The sequence below is a fragment of the Nylanderia fulva genome, unplaced genomic scaffold (assembly GCF_048542155.1).
Source record: "Nylanderia fulva isolate GAGA-0341 unplaced genomic scaffold, ASM4854215v1 Scaffold19, whole genome shotgun sequence".
NCBI lineage: Eukaryota > Metazoa > Arthropoda > Insecta > Hymenoptera > Formicidae > Nylanderia > Nylanderia fulva.
This window is the reverse complement of record NW_028190161.1, coordinates 3,379,812-3,400,162: the sequence shown is the minus strand read 5'-3', so window position 1 is coordinate 3,400,162 and position 20,351 is coordinate 3,379,812. Positions and strand designations below refer to the sequence as shown.

The window sequence follows — 20,351 nt, the reverse complement described above, 5'->3', positions numbered from 1 at the left end:
CATAACAAAAAAGCTTCTCCATATTAAAGAATCTTATTGTTCGATTATTATAGCGAATAATCCGTGATATATATATATATATCCGAAAGTACAATTATTATTACGGCTGACAATGAGATAAAAGCAGCCTTCAATAAGTTTTATTGCTTTTAATTTAACATCAACTACCATGAATAAAAATAGAGTTCAAATATATAAGGAAATAAAGGCACTATTAATCATATATATATGGTGGCGCCGCAGAACAATACGATATAAACGATCGATTAAACAAGTCAGTTGTTAGTCCGACTAATGTCAGTTGGTGCTTCGTTAGATAGTAATATCTGTTTGCAAAGATAAAAAATTGATAGTGTTCATATTTATAGGCGATCCAAATTTTATATATATATTTTTTATTGACATAATGTCGTTATATACAGCAAGAAGAAGTTCCTTGCGACAATCGCTCGCATATAAATTATTGCCAAGGAAGAGTGTGTTAATCACCAGAGTGAGAAAATCTGTATTTCTATAATGTTTCATAGAATTTCGCTTCAAATACATATATATTATTTGAAATTTTGGATAAAAAATTTTCCATTGCAAAGATTTAAGAAATTTATAATATGTACCAAAAAAGAGATTCTTTATAATTGTGCAAATAACATTACACATTTATATAATACAGCAATAACATTCTTATTTAAAATATTAATTTATGTTTATATAATATTTTAAATAAAATGCACAAAATAAATAATTGCGTGGTAATATTTATTAATAATGAAAAATGATGTTACTGTTATAATTAAGGTTAATTCGATAATTAATTATAATAAACTGATTATGTTATACATGAGAGAATTTTTTCATAGAATTGATCCTTAAAATCATGGTAATCATAGAATAATATGATATTAGAAGAATTTTATAAGAGTTTCTCTGATATTTACCACAAAAAATATTAATATGTATGTACACAGTAAATGTTACTACATACATAGTAAAAGTAATCGAACATATTTTATATCTTATTGTGGTAGATATAAATATTTTTTATTTTGGTAAATATTAATCAGAGAAACTTTGTAAAATTCTTTCAATATTGTCCATGATTATCATAATTTTTATAGGGTAAATAATAAATTCTATTGTAAAAGAAAATTCTCTTTATGTGTACTGTATACCAATTTATTAATAGATATATATTTTTGTTTTATAATTGTCTATAACTAATTAATGAATTTGTTTTATTTTGAACAAAATATTTTAATAATTTAGAACTAGAATTCAAAAATAAAATATATAATTTTGATATTTTTTCTATTTTTATTAAATTTTTGTGCACGCATTGTGTTATTTGAGCTTAGCATTTGCAATCAATATTTAGATGCAGATATCTTAAAAGAAAATATAACTAGGTATGACTAGATGCAAATTTGAAATAAATAGTTAGATATAGATACAATAATTTAAATTGTAAAAGAGATATTTTAGATTTTTCTCAAATTTATGTTATACTACTTTATAAATATGAATAATAGAATACATTGAATAGAAAATGAATATGCATAAATGAATAGAAAAGTATATATACTTTATATGAGATAATATAACTTCATTAATTATTTAATATATTTTGCTTCTACTAATAGCTATTCTTTTTTGTCATATTGGATATTGTGCTTTCAATAATTTATTTGATCAAAATGTTTTTATTCAGTTTTCTTTCATTTTTTCCATTTAAAAAATAGGACATTTTATTTTATATAAGTAGCAAAATATATTTTTATTCATTCTTTTACAACGTCAACGCAATTTAAACTATCGATTTTAATTTTTTTAACATTTAAGTTTTTTTTTGTTTAAAAAAATATATATATATTTATATTGTATGAAAAAAGTCATGAATTATGAATTTACATAAGATATACTTAAATTTGCATTTAAGTACTTCATCTTTAAAGATAAGAAGCAGAAAATTGTATCTAAAACATTTTTTTATATAAGCTACAAAAAATGTAACTATATACTATACAGTTATACTTATATAATATACTTTACTATAGTTTACTATACTTTACTATAGTTATACTTATATAATGACTTAGAAATATATATAATTAGAAATAATTAATTAATATTTATAGATATAAGAAGTATCTAAATTAAATTTATATAACTAGATTAATATAATTAAATTCATCTAACTAAATACTTTACATAAAAAAAACTGAGTGCGAATATCTTCATTCTTATATATCTTTATTTAGGCTGAGAGATTAAAAGGTCGTTATTTATTTCGATCAGCGGTGCGACGCGTTTTAGAATATATGGAATGGATAACAGAGATATCGATAATCGAAGAAATTAGCGACGATGTAACGATTAATATCAAAATGGCACAACAAAAACAAAGAGTAGAGAAGAAATTACTTACGTTAGAGGTACTCGAGCAAGCATATACGTGCGTGACACTTATTAAAAGTAAATTTAAAAAATATCAAAACTTTGTAACATGCATAAATAATTTATTGCTAATTTAAGGATCGATCAATACTACTAGTGCACCTGATTGAAAGATCCTCCACCGACAAAGCATACATATATGATCTTATTAAAAAGTTGCGCGCATTCACGAAGCATGCGGAGGAGTTGAGAGAAAGTTTAGCCGCGGTATGCATTTATCAGTATTTACCAGCTGGTCGCGTAATTGTTCGGCAGGGTCATAGGGCAGAAAATCTTTATTTTATCGCGAATGGCGAAGTCAGTCTGTCGAGAGTTGCGATCGACGAATTAACAGGTGAGGAAAATAGCGGCACAAAATATTGCACATATTCTTAGACGTTAAAATCCAATAAAATGCATCAAACCAGATAATTTAAAATTAACTTTACATCGAATGTGAATTGCAACGTTTGCTGATTCATGCACGATTTTTATATTTCTATATTAAAATTCCCGATAGTATAACGCAATGTATTCTCCATTATATTTTACGTAATATTCAAGAAAAAATTTCCGAATTAACTCTCTTATCGACAATTTAAGACATTGCGTCATGATTATTTTGATAACTTTTTTAAAATTAATTAACTTGGAAAAGATATCATTCTGTACACATAAATCATATGAAGAGATATAAAATTAATATGAAAAGCTGTACAATATAATATTTTTATTAGGTGATGAGAAAACTATAGATATGGGAATCATGCAAACAGGAGATATGTTTGGCGAAGTTGCATTATTCCATACGATACCGAGAACATCAACTGTGGTTACCAAAAGTTAGTAAAAGCGAATCATGGACTCGATATGATATATTCTTTAGATTAAAATTTACATTATTTTCTCTTACAAATATTATTTAGCATCAGTCGATTTGCTTCTAATTACACGAAACGATTTTAACAACATCTTGCGTGATGTCTTGACGAAAAAATGGGATGTTTTGCGCGACGCGTTAGTTCATTTCAATTATTTCAAAGCGTGGGACGAAGAAACGGTACGAGAGTGTTGCATCTTAAGCAAACTGAAAGACTTTAAGCCTAACGAGGTAAATAAAGTGGCGATGTTAATAAGAATTTTACAGAGAAAAATCTCGATTATTTTCGCGCGTTCTTCAGGATCTCGATTATATAATACAAATCCAGTAAAAGAGTATAGGATACACACAAAAAGAGAGATAGTAATAATAAATATTAATTAATTTGAAAGGTTCTTTTAGGCGATGGAACAGGCATGGTGAATTACGTGCATTTTGTTTTAAGTGGCGAATGCCGCCTTATCGAACATATGCTCGTCCGTGAACGGCCTTCTTATCATGGAACACAATATGAATTATATGAAAATTTTTCGGGCCCGCAACAACAACCAAAAGAAGTGTCAAAAAAGATTGCGAAATCTGACAAGCTACCTGAATTGGATTATAAATTTAATCGAGTACAAGTATTATAAAAAGAAATTAAGAAGCTATGCTTTCCAGCTTTCCGATCTTTAAACGCATCATTAATTTTTAATACAAAAAAAAGCATTTTAAATAATTAAGTTTCGCTCACACAAGCTTATAAAGAATAGGATAGTTTATTTTTTATGCGCACCTATCTTTTATGTTATTAATGTAGTTTATTGCGTAAACTTATTGTTAAAAGTACAAGAGTATTTTGCATAAGTTTTACATATTTTATTATATGCAACTTGAATGTTAAGTTATTCGAAAAATAATGCATTATATAATGTAGAAACCTGCATTATTTTCCGAACAACTTAATATTTTGTGGAAAATTATGTGCAATTTTAGTAATTATTAGAAAAACATTTTCTTATATCTCAGTTATTATCAATTAAACATTTGTACAATGTATTTCATTGATTTTTTTTATTTTTACAGAAATCTACCAACACGCACACAGACGTTGATCGATTAAGCATTGTTACTACTACTCTTCTGGACGTTGTGAGTACAATATAATTTTTTTTTAGTACAGTACATTTTTGAGCGAGTACAATACATTTTTTTCCCACGTAAGTATATAGAATTGCGATACATCGAATTATATTACAGTGCAATGTGAAATTATAATTTATTACATTAAAATGCTAAGCCAAATAATGAATTGATATAATAATTGACTGAAGTCAATTATTGAATAATCAAGTATATTGAAGTAAAATGATTACGCGTGCAAATAAATTTCGATTCGTTATTATAATTTAGGATAGTTGAGAAGTTGCGTATATTAATAGATATTGAAAAATCAAGGTTAAAGGGTGGCACGAAATTACTGAGGTCGCGGCGATGCTGATGCGAGAATCATCAGTTACATCTCAGTTACGTTATCCAAATGACGTTCGTACTATATTTATGCAAGTATGCACTTTCTCTCGAGGTGCATGTTTCGGTTTAGGTGAGAGACAAATGATTCGATATCTTTCTTTCTCTACCATCCCCAGTATTATAATTTAATAAATTAATTAAATTAGGAGAGAAAATGCTTAATCGGAGAATCGTAGCGATTACGCCTGTAAAATGTTTTCTTATTCCCCGATATTGGTTGCTCGAGCACAATCGTGCTAATATTTGGGGACGTGTAAAATTGTTCATGGACTCAAAATATCCAACTAAAAAGCAATTATTCAACGAATTTCTTCTAAATCGAAAGTACGATAAATTGTATTAAATATTTGTGTTTTTTTCTTCTAATTATCAATTAGTAATTCACAAATTATTGCTATACTACTCGAGCTTCCATTTCAGATGGATGTCATACAAACAGAATTTAATTGAAGATGTTATTAAACGACGTGGTCGTTTTCGTAACAACACAACGATACACGACGTACCGTATTCTATCAGAATTACAGATGAGATAGATCCAAAAATATAATTAATCATTTTGCGATTTTTAGCGAATCAATATATTATTTCAAATTACACGATTATATTATGATTAAGATTGATAAAGTATAAAAATTACAAATAAAAAAATTATAAGTAAATAATGATTATCGAAATTATATATACAATTAAAAAATTATGCAATAAAGTAATTAACTATATATATTATTATTGTTTAAGCTCTAGAGATGTTGATATTAGAGAATAAATATACATATGTAGGTGATGCACATGTGCGAAAGGTGAACATGTGGATAATGTTTATAATATTATAATATTATCCTTGTCCTGCTTGCAATATACGTATTTCTTCGTGCACTTGACGTTGGAAGCATTTCTCTCAGCGTTTCTTGTTACGCATCACCTTAAAGAGTACATGCTCGTACTTCTTTATGATTCATGACAGACCTTGGCCGTCTTCAGACTATGTCAAAATGATATATTTTATTTAAATAAGATCGTTATTCAAGTTTTTTATGCAGAAATAAAACACGAAAGTATTTTTTACATTCCCTTCTTATATATTTCATGCTTGTACAAAAACTTGTTTTCAGCTTAATCTTCCGACTGAATACTTTTTCAGCATTTTATTTCTATAAATAAATCAAAACTTTTTTCCTCATTTTAAAGTATTTGAAAAAATACTGAATACTTTTTCAGCATTTTATTTCTATAAATAAATCAAAACTTTTTTCCTCATTTTAAAGTATTTGAAAAAATATGGAAAAACTTATAAAACGTCTATCTACATTGCAGTTGATGATTTCACAGTTATTTTGATAAAATTTTTTTATTTTAAAGAGGGGAGCCAATCAGGCAAATTTGCTGCTATAAAAAGGCATTTGTTGAACGAATTGACAGACACAAGTAAATGTTCTTTTGACTCATACGCTAACGATCCACGTATTCAGTCGAAGGGTTAGTATGGCTGATTTTTTAAGATAATTTTCTAAATTTTTAGATAATTAGATATTCTACGTCAACATATACATATATCATGTTTATAAAGCAAAGTGTAAATGTATTATGAGTATTAAGTACAGACTGACGAGAGATTTTTTTATTTGTATCTTATTTTATAAAATAGATAATCTAATATTATGCAATTTTTAAAATTTTTTACAATTTGCATATTTTACAAAAAAAGAAAATAGAAAAAATTAAGTCTTGCACACGTGAATATAATTTTTGCGATAAAATAGAAGTTAAAAATTAAAATATTAATATTTTAAATAAATCGTGATAAAAATAAATTCCTTATCAGATGCTATATCTTATTTAAGTATTCTATATCTAAGTATTCTATATTGTACTTTATAATAACGAGAAAGAAATTAATGTAATAATATTATAATATTATCTATTATATAATCTAAAGTATAAACTAATGTATATAATCTATTCTTTCTATATTGATTATTGGGTATTTAGATTCCAAAGAGAGAGAGAGAGAGAGAGAGAGTTTCAGCAAACAAAAAATAGAAGAGATACAATTTGATTATTTTACGATACATTCAGTATTAGTAAATAAATCATATGCAATAATCATACAGATGCACAATTTGTCGATAATTAATCATTTTACTTATATACAATTTATAGTTTGATTTAATGTTTTGAACTCGTATATATTTTCTACATTGGAAGCATTGTAACATTTGAAAATGTTAATTCTTAAAGTCGGAAAGTGCATCAGTTTATCGATAAAATCTTTGTTCATAAAACTTCATTTCCACGAGGAAATACGTATATACATGTAAATTATTTAAAAAATTAAAAACCTATATATCATATTAAAAATAAGATAATTAAAATTTTTGTACATAATAAGTGCGAATGTACTAACAATGAATGTTTTTTATACTCTTTGTGATATACATATATTCATAAGAAATTTTTTTTCTTCTCACTGAGATGCAATTTTGCTGATATTAATTACCATGGCACATTGATTAAGAGACGTTTCACGAATTACTAAATTAAATGTTATCTTATATTATTAGATACTATGTTCCGTGATAGTATCACAATATACGATTACACCTATAATAGTAGAAAAAATCAGTTCAATAAAAAATTATAAATAAATCACTAAGTCACATTGAATTCTGTTTTTAAAACGATTCAGTATGCACAAAACACATAATTGCGATCATTATATAAGTGGATTAAGCTCTCTGGTCCATTTCGTGAGTATTTATCATCACGTAGCTAGGATTACTGAAGCCATCTGGCACACCCAATCTTAGGTCGCTCTTTTGTTTCGGCATGTTCACATAGTTATCCTGAGTACTGATGATGGATGGCGCATAATCCTTCCTCGAGTCCACGTTTGTTTGCTCAGTCGCGTCATTTTCATCTACATCGTTCAGGTCTATCAGATGAAGATTTCGCGGCGCGTTGCAATAACCGGAATCTCGATCGATTGGTCTCTCGGCTACCTGATTCTTCATCGCTTGTCTTTGTCGCGCGAATTCTGCTCTTCGTTCTTGTACATTAATCGGCTTCAGGTAAGGGTCCTCCTCGTGCTTCAACATGGGCGACAGTTCGATCGCATCCTCCGAGTCTGACGCGGGGGACGGGAACTCGAAATGCGAACAATTCTCATGTGGTCTTGGGCTAAATATCCCAGACTCGTTAGTCTGACAGCTAGGACTCATGCATAAATACGTGGAATCCGGGACGCCCTCCGCGAATGGTGAGTTCGCGTAATTATGTGGTGATGATAGAGCAACGTGATCCGGCGCGGACATCATTGTCAGATAATCGTTCTTGCTGTTCTCCAGAGTCATCGAATTCAGATCCATATAGGGGGTGTTCAAACTGATATAGTGCTGAAACGAAAATCAATAATTTGTTATGTGTTGTATCTTGCTTGAAATGCAGCAATTATTCACAGAAAATTTCAAATAGTGCTTTAAATAGTAGTATATAGTATAGTATAGTAAGTAATAGTAAATATATAGTATATTAATTTTTTTAAATAAAATATCGAAAGCCAAAACGATTTAATTAATTATATTTTTAATTTAAATACGTTACAGATTACTTATTTTTTATATTAATAACTTTCTTGGTATTATATAGCTTTCTTGAAAAATTTACGTATTTATTATTGCATCTCTCGCATTATGACACATATATAATAATATTATATGAAAAATAACTTACCGATCTCACACTTTCCTCCAATAAATTACCAATGCTCTCCGCGAGGTCTGTGAAACTTGGGCGTAACGTAGGTTTAGCTTTCCAGCATTGAATCATTATTTCATAAATTTCGCAAATGGCATATTTTGGCTGCTCCATTCTGTAGCCCTCGATCAATTTTTGATATAATTTTTCGGCTTCCATGCCGTGGTACGGTGTCTCAGACAGAGTAAAGAACTCCCAAAGTACTATACCAAAGGACCATATATCGGATTGTGTCGAAAAAATTCGATCTCTGATCGATTCGATGGCCATCCATTTTATAGGCAATGGACTATCACCTTTTTTCTTGTAATTATCATCTTTGTACATTGTCTTTGCGAGGCCAAAATCGCAAATCTTTACTACATTATTTTCGCAAAGCAAAATATTTCTTGCTGCAAGATCACCGTGCAATACCTGGTAATATATAAAAAATATATTGTTAATATGAAAGCCTTGAAAACTCTAATATACAAATATTTAAATGTAGTTTACAATTTTTTTTTTTTAATTTAATGTTGCACATAAAAACTTTTACTTTGTTTTAAATTACAATAATTCTAACGTCTTATATATTTATTCATTATGCTTATTATTAATTAAAATATATTTAAATTTGTTACAATTAATTTTACTAATTTTATAACTATTCGATTATGTCAAATAATTTACCCTTCTTTGGCTTAAATATTCCATTCCACGCGCCACTTGAAAGGCATAAGATAAAAGATCTTGAGTGCAGATTGGTTTGAGATTTTGGTCTTTGTAATCACCGGGATAATTTGTTCTCCATGCTGGTTGAGTTGAATTATTGCTGATAATACAGCCGTCTGGCGAAAAATTGATCTCTTGAGAGTCCGAGCCTGTTCCCGGACAATAATGTACCACCGTATCGTTGCCTGAGTTCGCACTAAGACTGCGAGAGAAGGATAATGCCGCATATTTTATCCTATCGTACGAACAGAAGAAAAGAGAAAGAACTTTGTTAAACCGCAGCCCCTTACATGCACCAGTGAGTGTATATATGCATATAAGCATTACTTAGCACCCAGGATATACATTCATAAATAGGATGTGGTTATTCAAGTTAAAGCACCAGAAAATTTATATAGAATAAGTTAATACATTCTCTTATACCATCTAGAATTCTCTTATGCCATTAGTATAGAAATTTGTGGAAAATATATTTAATTGGAAAAATAAAGAAATATTTAATTTTTAATATGATTAGTATGTTTTAGGAAATTGTTTAAAACATAGAGAAAGAATGTTTGCTTTAATTTAATTAATTTGCATTACATTTTACGAAAGTTTAAATAGTGATTTGAAATACAGTTTAGATTACAGTTAAAATTTTCTGAATATACTTTCTGAATATGTTATATTGCATTTATTAACAAAATAAAAGTCATGTTGAGCGTAATAATATAATATTTAAAATATGATTTATTGACAAACCTGTTATTACTACTGACACTGTCAGTTCTCGTTAATAAATCCATACCGATAGTGAGATCAAGTTTTTCAGTGTTGGGATCAATTTGATTTATAAAATTACTTCTGTGTCTCAAGAGATAATTATGCAAATTTCCAAAACGGCAATATTCGACAATTACCAACAATTCGCCTGTTGTAACATAAAGATTATAATTCTTAGTGCTTTTTAAATATTTAATTTTTTATCTCTGTTTGATATTAACAGATATGCTTAAAAACAATGCAAGTTAAATACATTTTTAAATCTCAACGAGCAAACATTTTCAATCGTTATTTCAATACAATTGTTTCTTAATGCGAACGACTTCAACAATACTTACGTTTAGAAATATTTTTAGTGCATGCACCAAGTAGATTAACAACGTTCAGGTGCTTGCCAAGGTGCACCATGATTTTCAGTTCACTGGCAAGAGCACGAACATAAGTTGGATCGGTAGTTCGACGCACCATTTTTACGGCGACAGTTGTGGCAGTTTCTTCTTCACATATTCCCTGCGCTTCTGCTTTCATTACAACTCCAAAAGCACCACTGCCCAATTGTTTTCCTAAAAAATAATTAGTTTCTGTTGCATTAGACTGAATATATTTACTTGATTAAATTTAAACTAAATTACGCGTAAGAGTTTTGCTTACCGAGCTTTAATCGTTCTCTTGGGAATTCCCATTTTTTATCATAAGGCAATAATTCTGCTTGATCATCAACCGTCAAATCCGGATTTAGACATTCCAGAGCACCTTCTTCAAAGTGCATGAGACCTGCTTCCATTAATTCTTTTCGCATTTTCTAAGGATATAATTTTTATTTGGTTATACAGTATTATATTCTTCATATAAGATTTCGTTGCGACATAATGTCTTATATTTTATATATTACTCTTATACGATTTATATGAAGACTACAATTTAAAAGAATATAATTTACCTTTTCACGACGAACCTTAATTGTGAAAAAGATTGCTAAAATCACTAATATGATACCTAAAATAGCTATTGAAGCAGCTAATATTACGTCAAGTTTCTGCCCTGCAAAATTTTTTTATTTTTAATCTTTGTACTTATTAATATTTTTTTATTATAATTTTTTAGATTCTCTTTCTTACATTTTCCATGTTTTACAATTATCTGCTGGTAGGTTTCATTTATGCCTAATCGATTGATAGCGCGACAGGAATACTTTCCGCTATCATGTTGCTTAAAATATTTAATATCAAGTTCCTGATAATTGTATTTGAATAAATATTGCTCATTTTCCATTAACAGTACATTGTCCTTGTACCAAGCAATGATCGGTTTTGGCATTCCATCCGCAAAACATTGTAAAACAAGTGTTTTATGGCCTTCGGCAATCACGTCGATATTTTTCACTATTGTTTCGTTCATGTTAGTTTTTGTGAAAAACGGGGACACTGCCTCTATATAACATCAAACATATAAAAAAATAAGTTACAAAATATTTTCTATAAAAATTGATTGCGATGAATTATAATACATTAAGTATAATATAGACATATTCTTTACAATAAATGAATAATCGAGGTTTGCACGCAATAATTTTATATTTATATTTAAAACATTTTAAAAAAATATTATATTTTAACATTCTTAATATTTTGAGTTAAAATATTTGTATTACAATTGCTTTTTTTTAATTTGTTATACAATGACTACAATTAAATTTTTAAGATATTTTTTTAATATTAGAGAAATCAATAAATGCAATTACCGTGAACTTTTAATTCGTAGTTTGCAGAATCAGATAGGACTGTTTCGGAAACCTCGTGGTTTTTATTTATGTATTTCCCAGTACAAATATAAGAAGCAGCATCTGATTCTTGGACATCATGAATTTTTAGAGTTGATCGATAAGTAAACGGAGTTTCATATCGCATTATCTGTAGTCTTTCTAAAAATGATAAATATTATATACACACATATATATATATATATTTCTTTTTCTCAATCTTTTCTTTAATTTGTTTAATTCTTTTAACTGTTTGAAATAATTACCTGTTTCGTTAACTGACGTTTCAGTCTTGTTATCTAATTTTGTCCATGCAAACTCGTCTGTGTAGTTGTAAACAGAAGCAGCACATATCAATTCAACATTATCGCCTTCGGTTACTTCTTCCTTTGGTCCGATAATCCCAAAAGCACCTACTCCATCTACAAAATTTAAGAAACGAAAAATATTAATATTATTGATATATTTTGACATTTAAAAGCATTGGGAACAGTGAAGTAGTAAAGAAGAATTTAATATTTTGCATATTTATATAATGACGAGATTAAGAAATTAAAAATATTTTGTAAAATAATATAAATCATTTTTATATTTGTCGAATAGATTGATGTTCTTACATTTAAAATTTAATATTATAATTGATAGGCATTTTTTTATACGATATGAAATTAAAATAGCAATACGATAAATTTTAATAGCTAGACAGAGGAAAGTCTTTTTACCAGAAACAAAAATGTTATCCGTCACGGCATCACAATCCAGGATATTGCAAGCTTTACATGTTATTTTTCCCGATACCTCGATAAGCATTTTTGCTCTTGATTCGAATCCGTATCCGGAGCTGCTTTGCATTACATCCTGTAAAAATAAAAAAAGTTTCTCGTAATATAAATGCAGATAAATATCTATTTCATGAAATGTTAGATTTTTAATAAACAGTTATAATATACAGGTATGTACCGTCAGTTGAACAGTTGTTGAATTTTTAAGTGATGGATAATTAGGACATTTCAAAAAATTCCATGTTATATTTGGCTCAGGATGTGATAGTACTTCACAACGGAATTCCGCAGTTTCATTAGGTGCATAATAAGATTCAATCTCAGTTAATATTGTAAAAGGCTTAGATATGATATCGAGTGTAAAATTTAATTTTTTGATCAAATAATCATTTTTAGCTTCAAGTATATAATCTCCTGTATCCGTTATTTCTAAATTTCTTATCTTCAAAATGGTAGCTGTTGTACTTATGTTTACGAAATACTTTTGATTCTCTGTAATTTCCTGACCATTTGGTTTAAACCTGTAATTAAAAAAAAATATTTAAACGTGTTATAAAATTATAAATTAGTACACTGAAAAAAATGTATTAACTTGACTAAATCTTTCAACTAAATTACTATTTTGTTAATTGAACATATATTAGTATTTAAGTCAAATATACGTTATGTTAGATTTAATATATTATTTAATTTAAATATTTTTATATGTTTAATTAACAAAATAATATTTAGTTGAAAGGTTTAGTCAAGCTAGCAATTTTTTTTTTAGAAGAAATAGAAAAGTTACCATTGTAAATGCGGTTTAGGATATGCATCAACATATACAACCCATTGCACCTTACCGCCTTTTTCTCCTTGATAATATCTATCAATGTGTTGAGACGTAAGATTTATGAACTTTATTTGAGGATCTGAAATGAAAAATAGTAAAATATATAGAAACGTGAAAAATAGTATACGACTTTTCTTTAATGTGTAGGTCTGTTTTATATTTCATACACAGACGTATCGTTTTCTCATCAATATCCAAGCGCATTCTCTAATTATATTTAAATGAATGATAATTAACTAACCGTGTATTGTAATGGTTTTCGTTGTTTTTTTCGTCTCATAAGCGGATCTAATAAAACATTCGTACTCTCCCGCGTCCTCGTCCGTTATGTTAAGTACGGTCAACTGAACCGTAACTAAGTAATCGTGCAGTTGCCTAAACAGTTCAGTTTTTACTCTGCTGTCATTCTGTAATTTAAAAAAAACACATATGCGAATAACAAATACTGTAATGAAAAAATCTAGGGGTATAAAGAGAGAACAAAGAACTTTAATTGCGCGTAACGTCGCGTCGTTAAAATATGCATGTCTAATCTTTAATAAAGTATGTCAATTTAGTTCTCGTTATAGTATGAAAAATCAATATATAATTTTAGAATATTTTTTTATTTTCATAATTTTTCGAAAAATGTGTTAGAAAGAAATAAGTAACATTTTTTCCACATATCATCTTTAATAAAGTATATCAATTTAGTTCTCGTTATTAATTTAAACGCGTTTTCAATGCAGTCTTGTTCTCGCTACGAAATAAAACTAATATAAGCTGTTTACCTTTTGTTGCGGTGTGGTCCAATTAAATACGTACAGGTGAACAGATGGGTCAAGTTCAATGGTACAATTGACGTACAGGTTTTGTCCACGTGTGACATGACGCAAATTGCCCTCGTGAATTTTTGGCTCGGACAGAGTTTGCTTTACTGTGTAAACAATTTAATTATTCTTATTAGCATTATACCAAGAAATTTCATTAATTACGCCTGAACATACGTTTGAACATCTTATATATGTATATGGGGAAATTAACATCTCGAGTTGACCGCACTTACGCTCTACAGCTAAGACAAAAATGGCCTCTTGCCCTTCGTCATCCTTCTTTATCAAGCATTTGTAATAGTCGCTATCTTTTACTGTCAGGTCTCTAATTGTAAAGCCAATTCTAGGATCAAATGATATCCTTTCCTCCAATTCATCTTCCTGCATCTAAACGTATTGAAATGTTAGAAAAATATCTGACGATAAATATTAATCTGATAAAATTATAGCAGCTACTTTTATTATGATATTATAAATGAAATTGCTAAGCGTATTTTTAATATTCTTCGCAAAGTACAATTTCTCGCACTTATTTCCATATTTCTACATAAATTTATTCTAAAAAATAATAATAATCTTATTCTAATTTTCCCCATAAATGCTTAATACGTCGCCGCATGTTGTACAAATCTAAGCGACTTTTACATTTATTTAGATTGCATATTATCTGTTAGTTTTGATTGTTAATACTCACATTATCGTAAGATAAAATAGGTACTAGGTTCGGCCATGTAGGCCTGCATGGTATTACACCATTATTACCAGCAACAGCACTCAAATGAGAAAAGACGTCCGCTTTAGCGAATAAATTCGTACTAGCTATAACAAGTTAACGCAATATGAAATACATGAACATACTACGAACAAAATATAGATAAAATATTTTTTACTTATTCGTAAAAGTAGGACACATAATTTTGGCTTACATTGTACGTAAACGTATAGCCACTTCACCTCAGAATTATCAAAGTCGTTATCAGAAACAATTTCAACATTATAATCGGCACAACCATACCATCCTGTATCGCCAAAATTAGTTTTTGCTCGTTGAAAAGTATATATGTAAACATCATTTTCCTTATCCTCGGTTATTTCCCGCATTGAAGTATTAATCTGTCATAATAATAATGTAAAGTTTAATATATAAATTACATACGGTTACAATATAAGAATATTGTAATTTTCTATTAATTTCCATTTTATTTTCTATATATATATTCTTGTTATATTTTTTCTATAGTCTGTTTCTGTTCTTTATACAATTCCAATTTAATATCTATAGATAACATTTTTGGCAAACTTCATATGATATGCATATTCTTTTTACAATTGAAATTAAGCATATTTTTTGAAAATAAATTTTGCTATATAAAGATATTTTTTGTATATATTATCTAGAAATTAAATTGGAATTATATAGAAAATAGAAACAGAATACAGAAAAAAATATAACAAGAATATGGAAAATAAAATTAAAATTGCAATGCATACCGCATCGGGATAAATAAATTGGAGTGGTGTTGAGCCTGTGCAAGTAAATTTTAAAGGTTCCCCTTCATTTAATACAATTTCTTCTTGGTTCGGTGAAATAATTGGTTTGCTACTTTCCGATACTGAAAAATACAAAATTGCTCGTACAAATCAAATATATGATTTAAAAATTATTAAAATTGATTATAGAAATATTATAGAAATAATTTCTAATTACAATTATATAACATATCTTTATTTCTAATCTTTGTATTAAGTCTTAATTATTTTTATATTGATATTTATTTCCCGATTATGGGAAACATTTCTATATAATAACTGTTGCCGAATGTTCGTGCATAAAATGAGAATATGATTAAGAGTTTGGAAAGAAAACGTCGTCGCGTTAGCCACAATGTCCTGCGGATGATTGGCTTTATCTGGCTTTCCTCCTTACTCTTTTACACAAAAGGACGCACGTGTTGTTTCAGTCTGTTTCTGCGTAAATACAATTCGTATAGCTAGGAAGGAAGTCCTCTTTTCCTTTCCCGATAACGTGTTCATATTATCAGCACATATGTATTAATATGTTTGTGTAGAAGCCGTAGGAAATATAAGAACGTGAACAATTGAGCTTTGCAAATAAATAGCTTGTTTCAAACTATGTGATAATTTACAATAGAAAAGATTGCAATAATGCAAATTTATTATGGAAAGTTTACAGATGCGTTAGCGCGCAATTTTGCATTATCATTTGTGTAAATATGATACGGTTAAATCGTATTATATTTACGCTAAAAAATAACGATACATAACTGAGAATCTTTTTATATTGTTTCAAAAACCATATCAAAATATAATATCGTATTTAAAGATAAAAATGTGAGCTATGAAATCTGACAGATTATATAAAGTAAAAATTAAAAGAGATTCATTAATCTTAAAAGAATTCTTGAATTCAAAGTTGGAAGTTCTTTTTCGCTAATAAAAACTAATTCACAGATCAAATAATGGAATTTTTTACATTAAATATTTAAAAAGTTTAATCATTTAAACTTTAAAAGACAATAAAGAGATTACAAAATATCTTAACTTCCTTCTCTAACTAATTCTCTATTTTATTACAAAAGGTTCATTAAAAAAGAACCTCAAAATAGTATTTAAAAAAATATAAATTTTTTAAATATTAAATACATTTTTATATGTTATTCCATATAATTTTGCATATATTTTCATTAAATAAAATTTAATTTATTATATAAAAAAAAAATCCTTCGTATATCTATCAAAAAAATGAAAAAAATCAGTTGGTATTTATATTTATATCGAACAATATTTTAATTAAGGCAAACTACAATAAAATAAACAATTTAAATATTTGTTTAAAAAAAATTAATATTGACAATATTACAAAATTTTTATTCGATGTGATATTTAATGTAAAAACATCAACTTTTAAAAAAATATAGTGAATGTTAACTACTCTTTTTAGAAAATATTTGAATTTAAAATATGTCAAGAATTATATTCCAAGAAATATTGCAAACTAAAAAAAAATATTAAATTTTAGCTTTTACAATTCTCGCGATCTTTAAATTTAAAAATAAGAGAAGGACGAGATGAGAAGATCGCAATATTCTGTTATGGTATCAATAATACGCATTTTTGCATATGTTGTCATCGAACAAGATATTTATTGCACAAATGATGACTAATGCAATCAAGCATGACTCGTTCTACATTATTGTAGTCAATACACATCGACGTTTCTTTTATATAATGTAAATATTTCAGACATTATTCTCTTTTTTCCCTTCCTTTCATGTATTTTACGGAGCATCTTTAGATGCTGCACATTGTGACCTTGATTGATCATATTATTAAACCTATAAAATTATCACCGCTTAAAACGCCAACGTAAGAGACTAAGTTCAATGAGATTTCACGATTGATACACCGCTGAGAGATAATTGATTCAATAGTACTAGTGTAATAAATATTAGATATATATATATATAAGATCACATATCTTATATTTTTATTCGATACAGAACGTTGATTGTATCGTTATCTTAATTTACGATTATAATTGAAAACAATTGATCATTACGTCAATATACGTTGATTATTAAAAAATGTTCGCGCGCACTTTATTAACAATAAGTAATTAATTAACATAAAAAATTATTTGTTATAACGTACGAAAAGTTGTTTGTTTCCGTATAAACATCGTATTAAGAGCTTATCATTTTCCTAAATTTTCTTCATCTAACAGTAGTCGATAAAGCTTCGCGGGTAGCCTAGCTACAGGTGAATATCGCCGTTCTTTGGGTATGATTCACTCGACATTCGTTCTATCCACGCTTTACTATAATAAAATTGTCTTACAAAATTATTTGTAAAGACAGCGTTGTTAAACCGCTTTTGTGCCGTGTTCGCAACAAAAATTTGGAGTAAATACAATTTACAATTTATATGACAATTTTCATGCAAACTCTATAAAATGAACAACAATATATATAATTTATTTCGCTCAAGATTTTCTTAAATACTTATATACGAGCAAACGTGAATTAAATATTAATCTAACAAAAATTTGAAGCGAGAAATAGCACGTATCTCTTTCTTTAAGTAATTTGAAAAAGTTACTGACAACATTTGATATATTTGTTGAGTAGCAATAAAACAGTTTCCATGTCGTATATTCTTCAAGCAAAATCTGACCGCGACACCAATAAATGTGACTCAGTGAGAACCATGTGACCACTTTATTCTTTTCACAAATACACATATACAAAAACACATGCACATGCATTATACGACAGGTATACGTCGTGCGTGCGGACAGGTATTGTGCTAATTACCTTGGCAGAGCGTGAAAACGACGAATACTAGAACGCGGTATCGCACGTGGTGTCGTAACATTTTCGTTTTTTCTTTCACATTTAATATATTCTCACATTTTATCCGATGTTATTTAATAAAACTTGTCGGCCATGGGCGCGAAGACAAGCCTTAAAATCGTTCTTCGAGGGCCCAACCGCTCCCTACTGCGTTCTACGCAGTCACTTTCACACTGAGTCTCGTAAGCACGACTAAACGAACAGGCCCCACCCGGCCGGTTTCTCGTTCGAGTACAACTTATCGGAGACGACGTCATGTCGTGACACCATCCTCCTTCTGATGCCAGCGTTACCTACGTTGAGGCTTCAAGTCGCGTATGAAGTCTGTGGGGCATCAGTCGATCGGCAATACTCTAATTTTTACTGCAAATTACACCGTAAGTCTCATGTTAAATTTTTACTCCGATTGTGGAGAGTCATTCGCATCGTATCAACAAATTAGACATTGTTATGTGGGAAATCATTTTTACACAAGACACCATTGAAAATTATTTTTAAATATATTTAGGAATAACAATTTGTGCTATATATGTTTCTTAAAAAATATAATTGTTATGTAAAATGTTGCAAAGAAACCAGTTGCTTTTTTAATGATACATTTTTTGTTTAACTAGGAATCGATTTTTCTTCGAAAGTTGTCGTCATACATCGGCTTTATTAAAACTTTCGAATTTAATGTTATATGTTTTTTTTCTATCTGACCCTAAACGTTCTAGTGTCTCAGGATATGTTTTTCTATATATTTTTTTCACATGTTTTTCATGTGTTCTTTTGTAACTGAACCTAAAAGAAACTAAAACTATCTCTTGATTTGGAGAATGTATAGGTTCTGCTATCCACATATGTTTTTTTTCTATCTGACTCTAAACGTTTTAGTGTCTCAGAATATGTTTTTCTATATATTTTTTTCACATGTTTTTCATGTGTTTTTTTGTAACTGAACCTAAAAGAAACTAAAACTCTATCTCTTGATTTGGAGAATGTATAGGTTCTGCTATCCATTTGACCCTTTAAAATTCAACAGTTACTCCATCACACACAAACATCTCCTTTTTTTAATTGTTTATAACTTGAAAAAATATTAATATTGTGATATTTTTGTTTGAAAAATTGTTTGTTATTTAAAATATTGGTGATTGTGAGACATTTATTTATTGTAAATTAAATTTAAATTGAATTTAAATTGAATTTAAATTTAATTTAAATTAAATTTAAATTAAATTTAAATTAAATTTTTTATTTATTCATTTAAGAAAACTTACTTTCTAAAAGAAGCAGAGAATTCTAAAATGCTATAAATAGAAATATAATTTACGCAATTTCTTACGAAACTAGTCAGTTTATACAGTTTGATATTTTAGATCTTAGGCATAAGATACTTCTGTCTGCTAAATGGCATTTTTCAAGGTGAGATTACAAGGAATATCTTGATATTTTTATATGTATATGTATATGTATATAATATATATTAAATATAGTATATATTTAAGACCAGCAATTTTTTTGGATAGAATAGATTTACATTGAATTTTGCATTCATAAAGTTATGCACACTTTACGATGTGTCGAAAGTATAACTTTTAAATTAACATGATTTAACAGTGAAGAATTGCGATTATTGAACTGATTAGCAGAAACTGTTGACACGAATAACGCGTCTTTATTTCTTGACAATAGCTTTTTCGTATTTTTTATTCTCTTTAGAATATATATGACAAGAAACAAATTGATACAATTTT

At 28.1% G+C, this 20,351-nt stretch overlaps 3 protein-coding genes across 4 annotated transcripts in view; 2 read left to right on the top strand and 1 right to left on the bottom strand.

Annotated features, from left to right (window-relative positions):
• Positions 1-153: 153 nt before the first annotated feature.
• Positions 154-5,544, top strand: LOC114931267 (uncharacterized). Its single transcript, XM_085481749.1, has 10 exons — positions 154-493; positions 2,256-2,429; positions 2,530-2,785; positions 3,168-3,272; positions 3,357-3,541; positions 3,703-3,927; positions 4,376-4,441; positions 4,748-4,892; positions 4,969-5,146; positions 5,243-5,544. Exons 1-10 carry the CDS (start codon positions 407-409, stop codon positions 5,370-5,372), a joined length of 1,551 nt encoding a protein of 516 aa, XP_085337875.1. The 5' UTR covers positions 154-406; the 3' UTR covers positions 5,373-5,544.
• A 337-nt stretch (positions 5,545-5,881) lies between these two features.
• Positions 5,882-18,696, bottom strand: Pvr (PDGF- and VEGF-receptor related). Of its 2 annotated transcripts, none has more exons than XM_029303238.2 (20): positions 18,574-18,696; positions 15,731-15,852; positions 15,166-15,352; positions 14,934-15,058; positions 14,473-14,626; positions 14,198-14,343; positions 13,669-13,834; positions 13,383-13,506; positions 12,774-13,116; positions 12,536-12,671; positions 12,080-12,235; positions 11,796-11,975; positions 11,173-11,484; positions 10,995-11,095; positions 10,706-10,856; positions 10,393-10,617; positions 10,034-10,202; positions 9,248-9,524; positions 8,555-8,992; positions 5,882-8,217 (listed from the first exon to the last, which is right to left on the bottom strand). In XM_029303238.2, the coding sequence occupies exons 1-20, from the start codon at positions 18,632-18,634 to the stop codon at positions 7,552-7,554; spliced, it is 4,239 nt and encodes a 1,412-aa protein (XP_029159071.2). In that variant the 5' UTR covers positions 18,635-18,696; the 3' UTR covers positions 5,882-7,551. The 2 variants fall into 2 exon arrangements, with proteins under 2 accessions (XP_029159071.2, XP_029159072.2); XM_029303239.2 differs by having other exon boundaries at positions 9,248-9,491.
• LOC114931265 (polyprenal reductase-like) overlaps positions 18,599-20,351 on the top strand; it is a 16,794-nt gene continuing 15,041 nt past the window's right edge. The window contains exon 1 of the mRNA XM_029303251.2: positions 18,599-18,989. The gene's annotated coding sequence lies outside the window, so the exon portion shown is untranslated. The remainder of the gene's footprint in view (positions 18,990-20,351) is intronic.

Coding starts and splice junctions, on each gene's coding strand:
- LOC114931267 (XM_085481749.1), top strand. CDS start 407: ATGTCGTTATATACAGCAAGAAGAAGTTCCTTGCGACAATCGCTCGCA. Junction 494..2,255: donor AGAGTGTGTTAATCACCAGA/GTGAGAAAATCT, acceptor ATCTTTATTTAG/GCTGAGAGATTAAAAGGTCG. Junction 3,928..4,375: donor TGGATTATAAATTTAATCGA/GTACAAGTATTA, acceptor TTATTTTTACAG/AAATCTACCAACACGCACAC.
- Pvr (XM_029303238.2), bottom strand. CDS start 18,634: ATGTTACGACACCACGTGCGATACCGCGTTCTAGTATTCGTCGTTTTC. Junction 15,853..18,573: donor CGTTTTCACGCTCTGCCAAG/GTAATTAGCACA, acceptor TGTATTTTTCAG/TATCGGAAAGTAGCAAACCA. Junction 12,236..12,535: donor GGATAACATTTTTGTTTCTG/GTAAAAAGACTT, acceptor TAAATTTTGTAG/ATGGAGTAGGTGCTTTTGGG.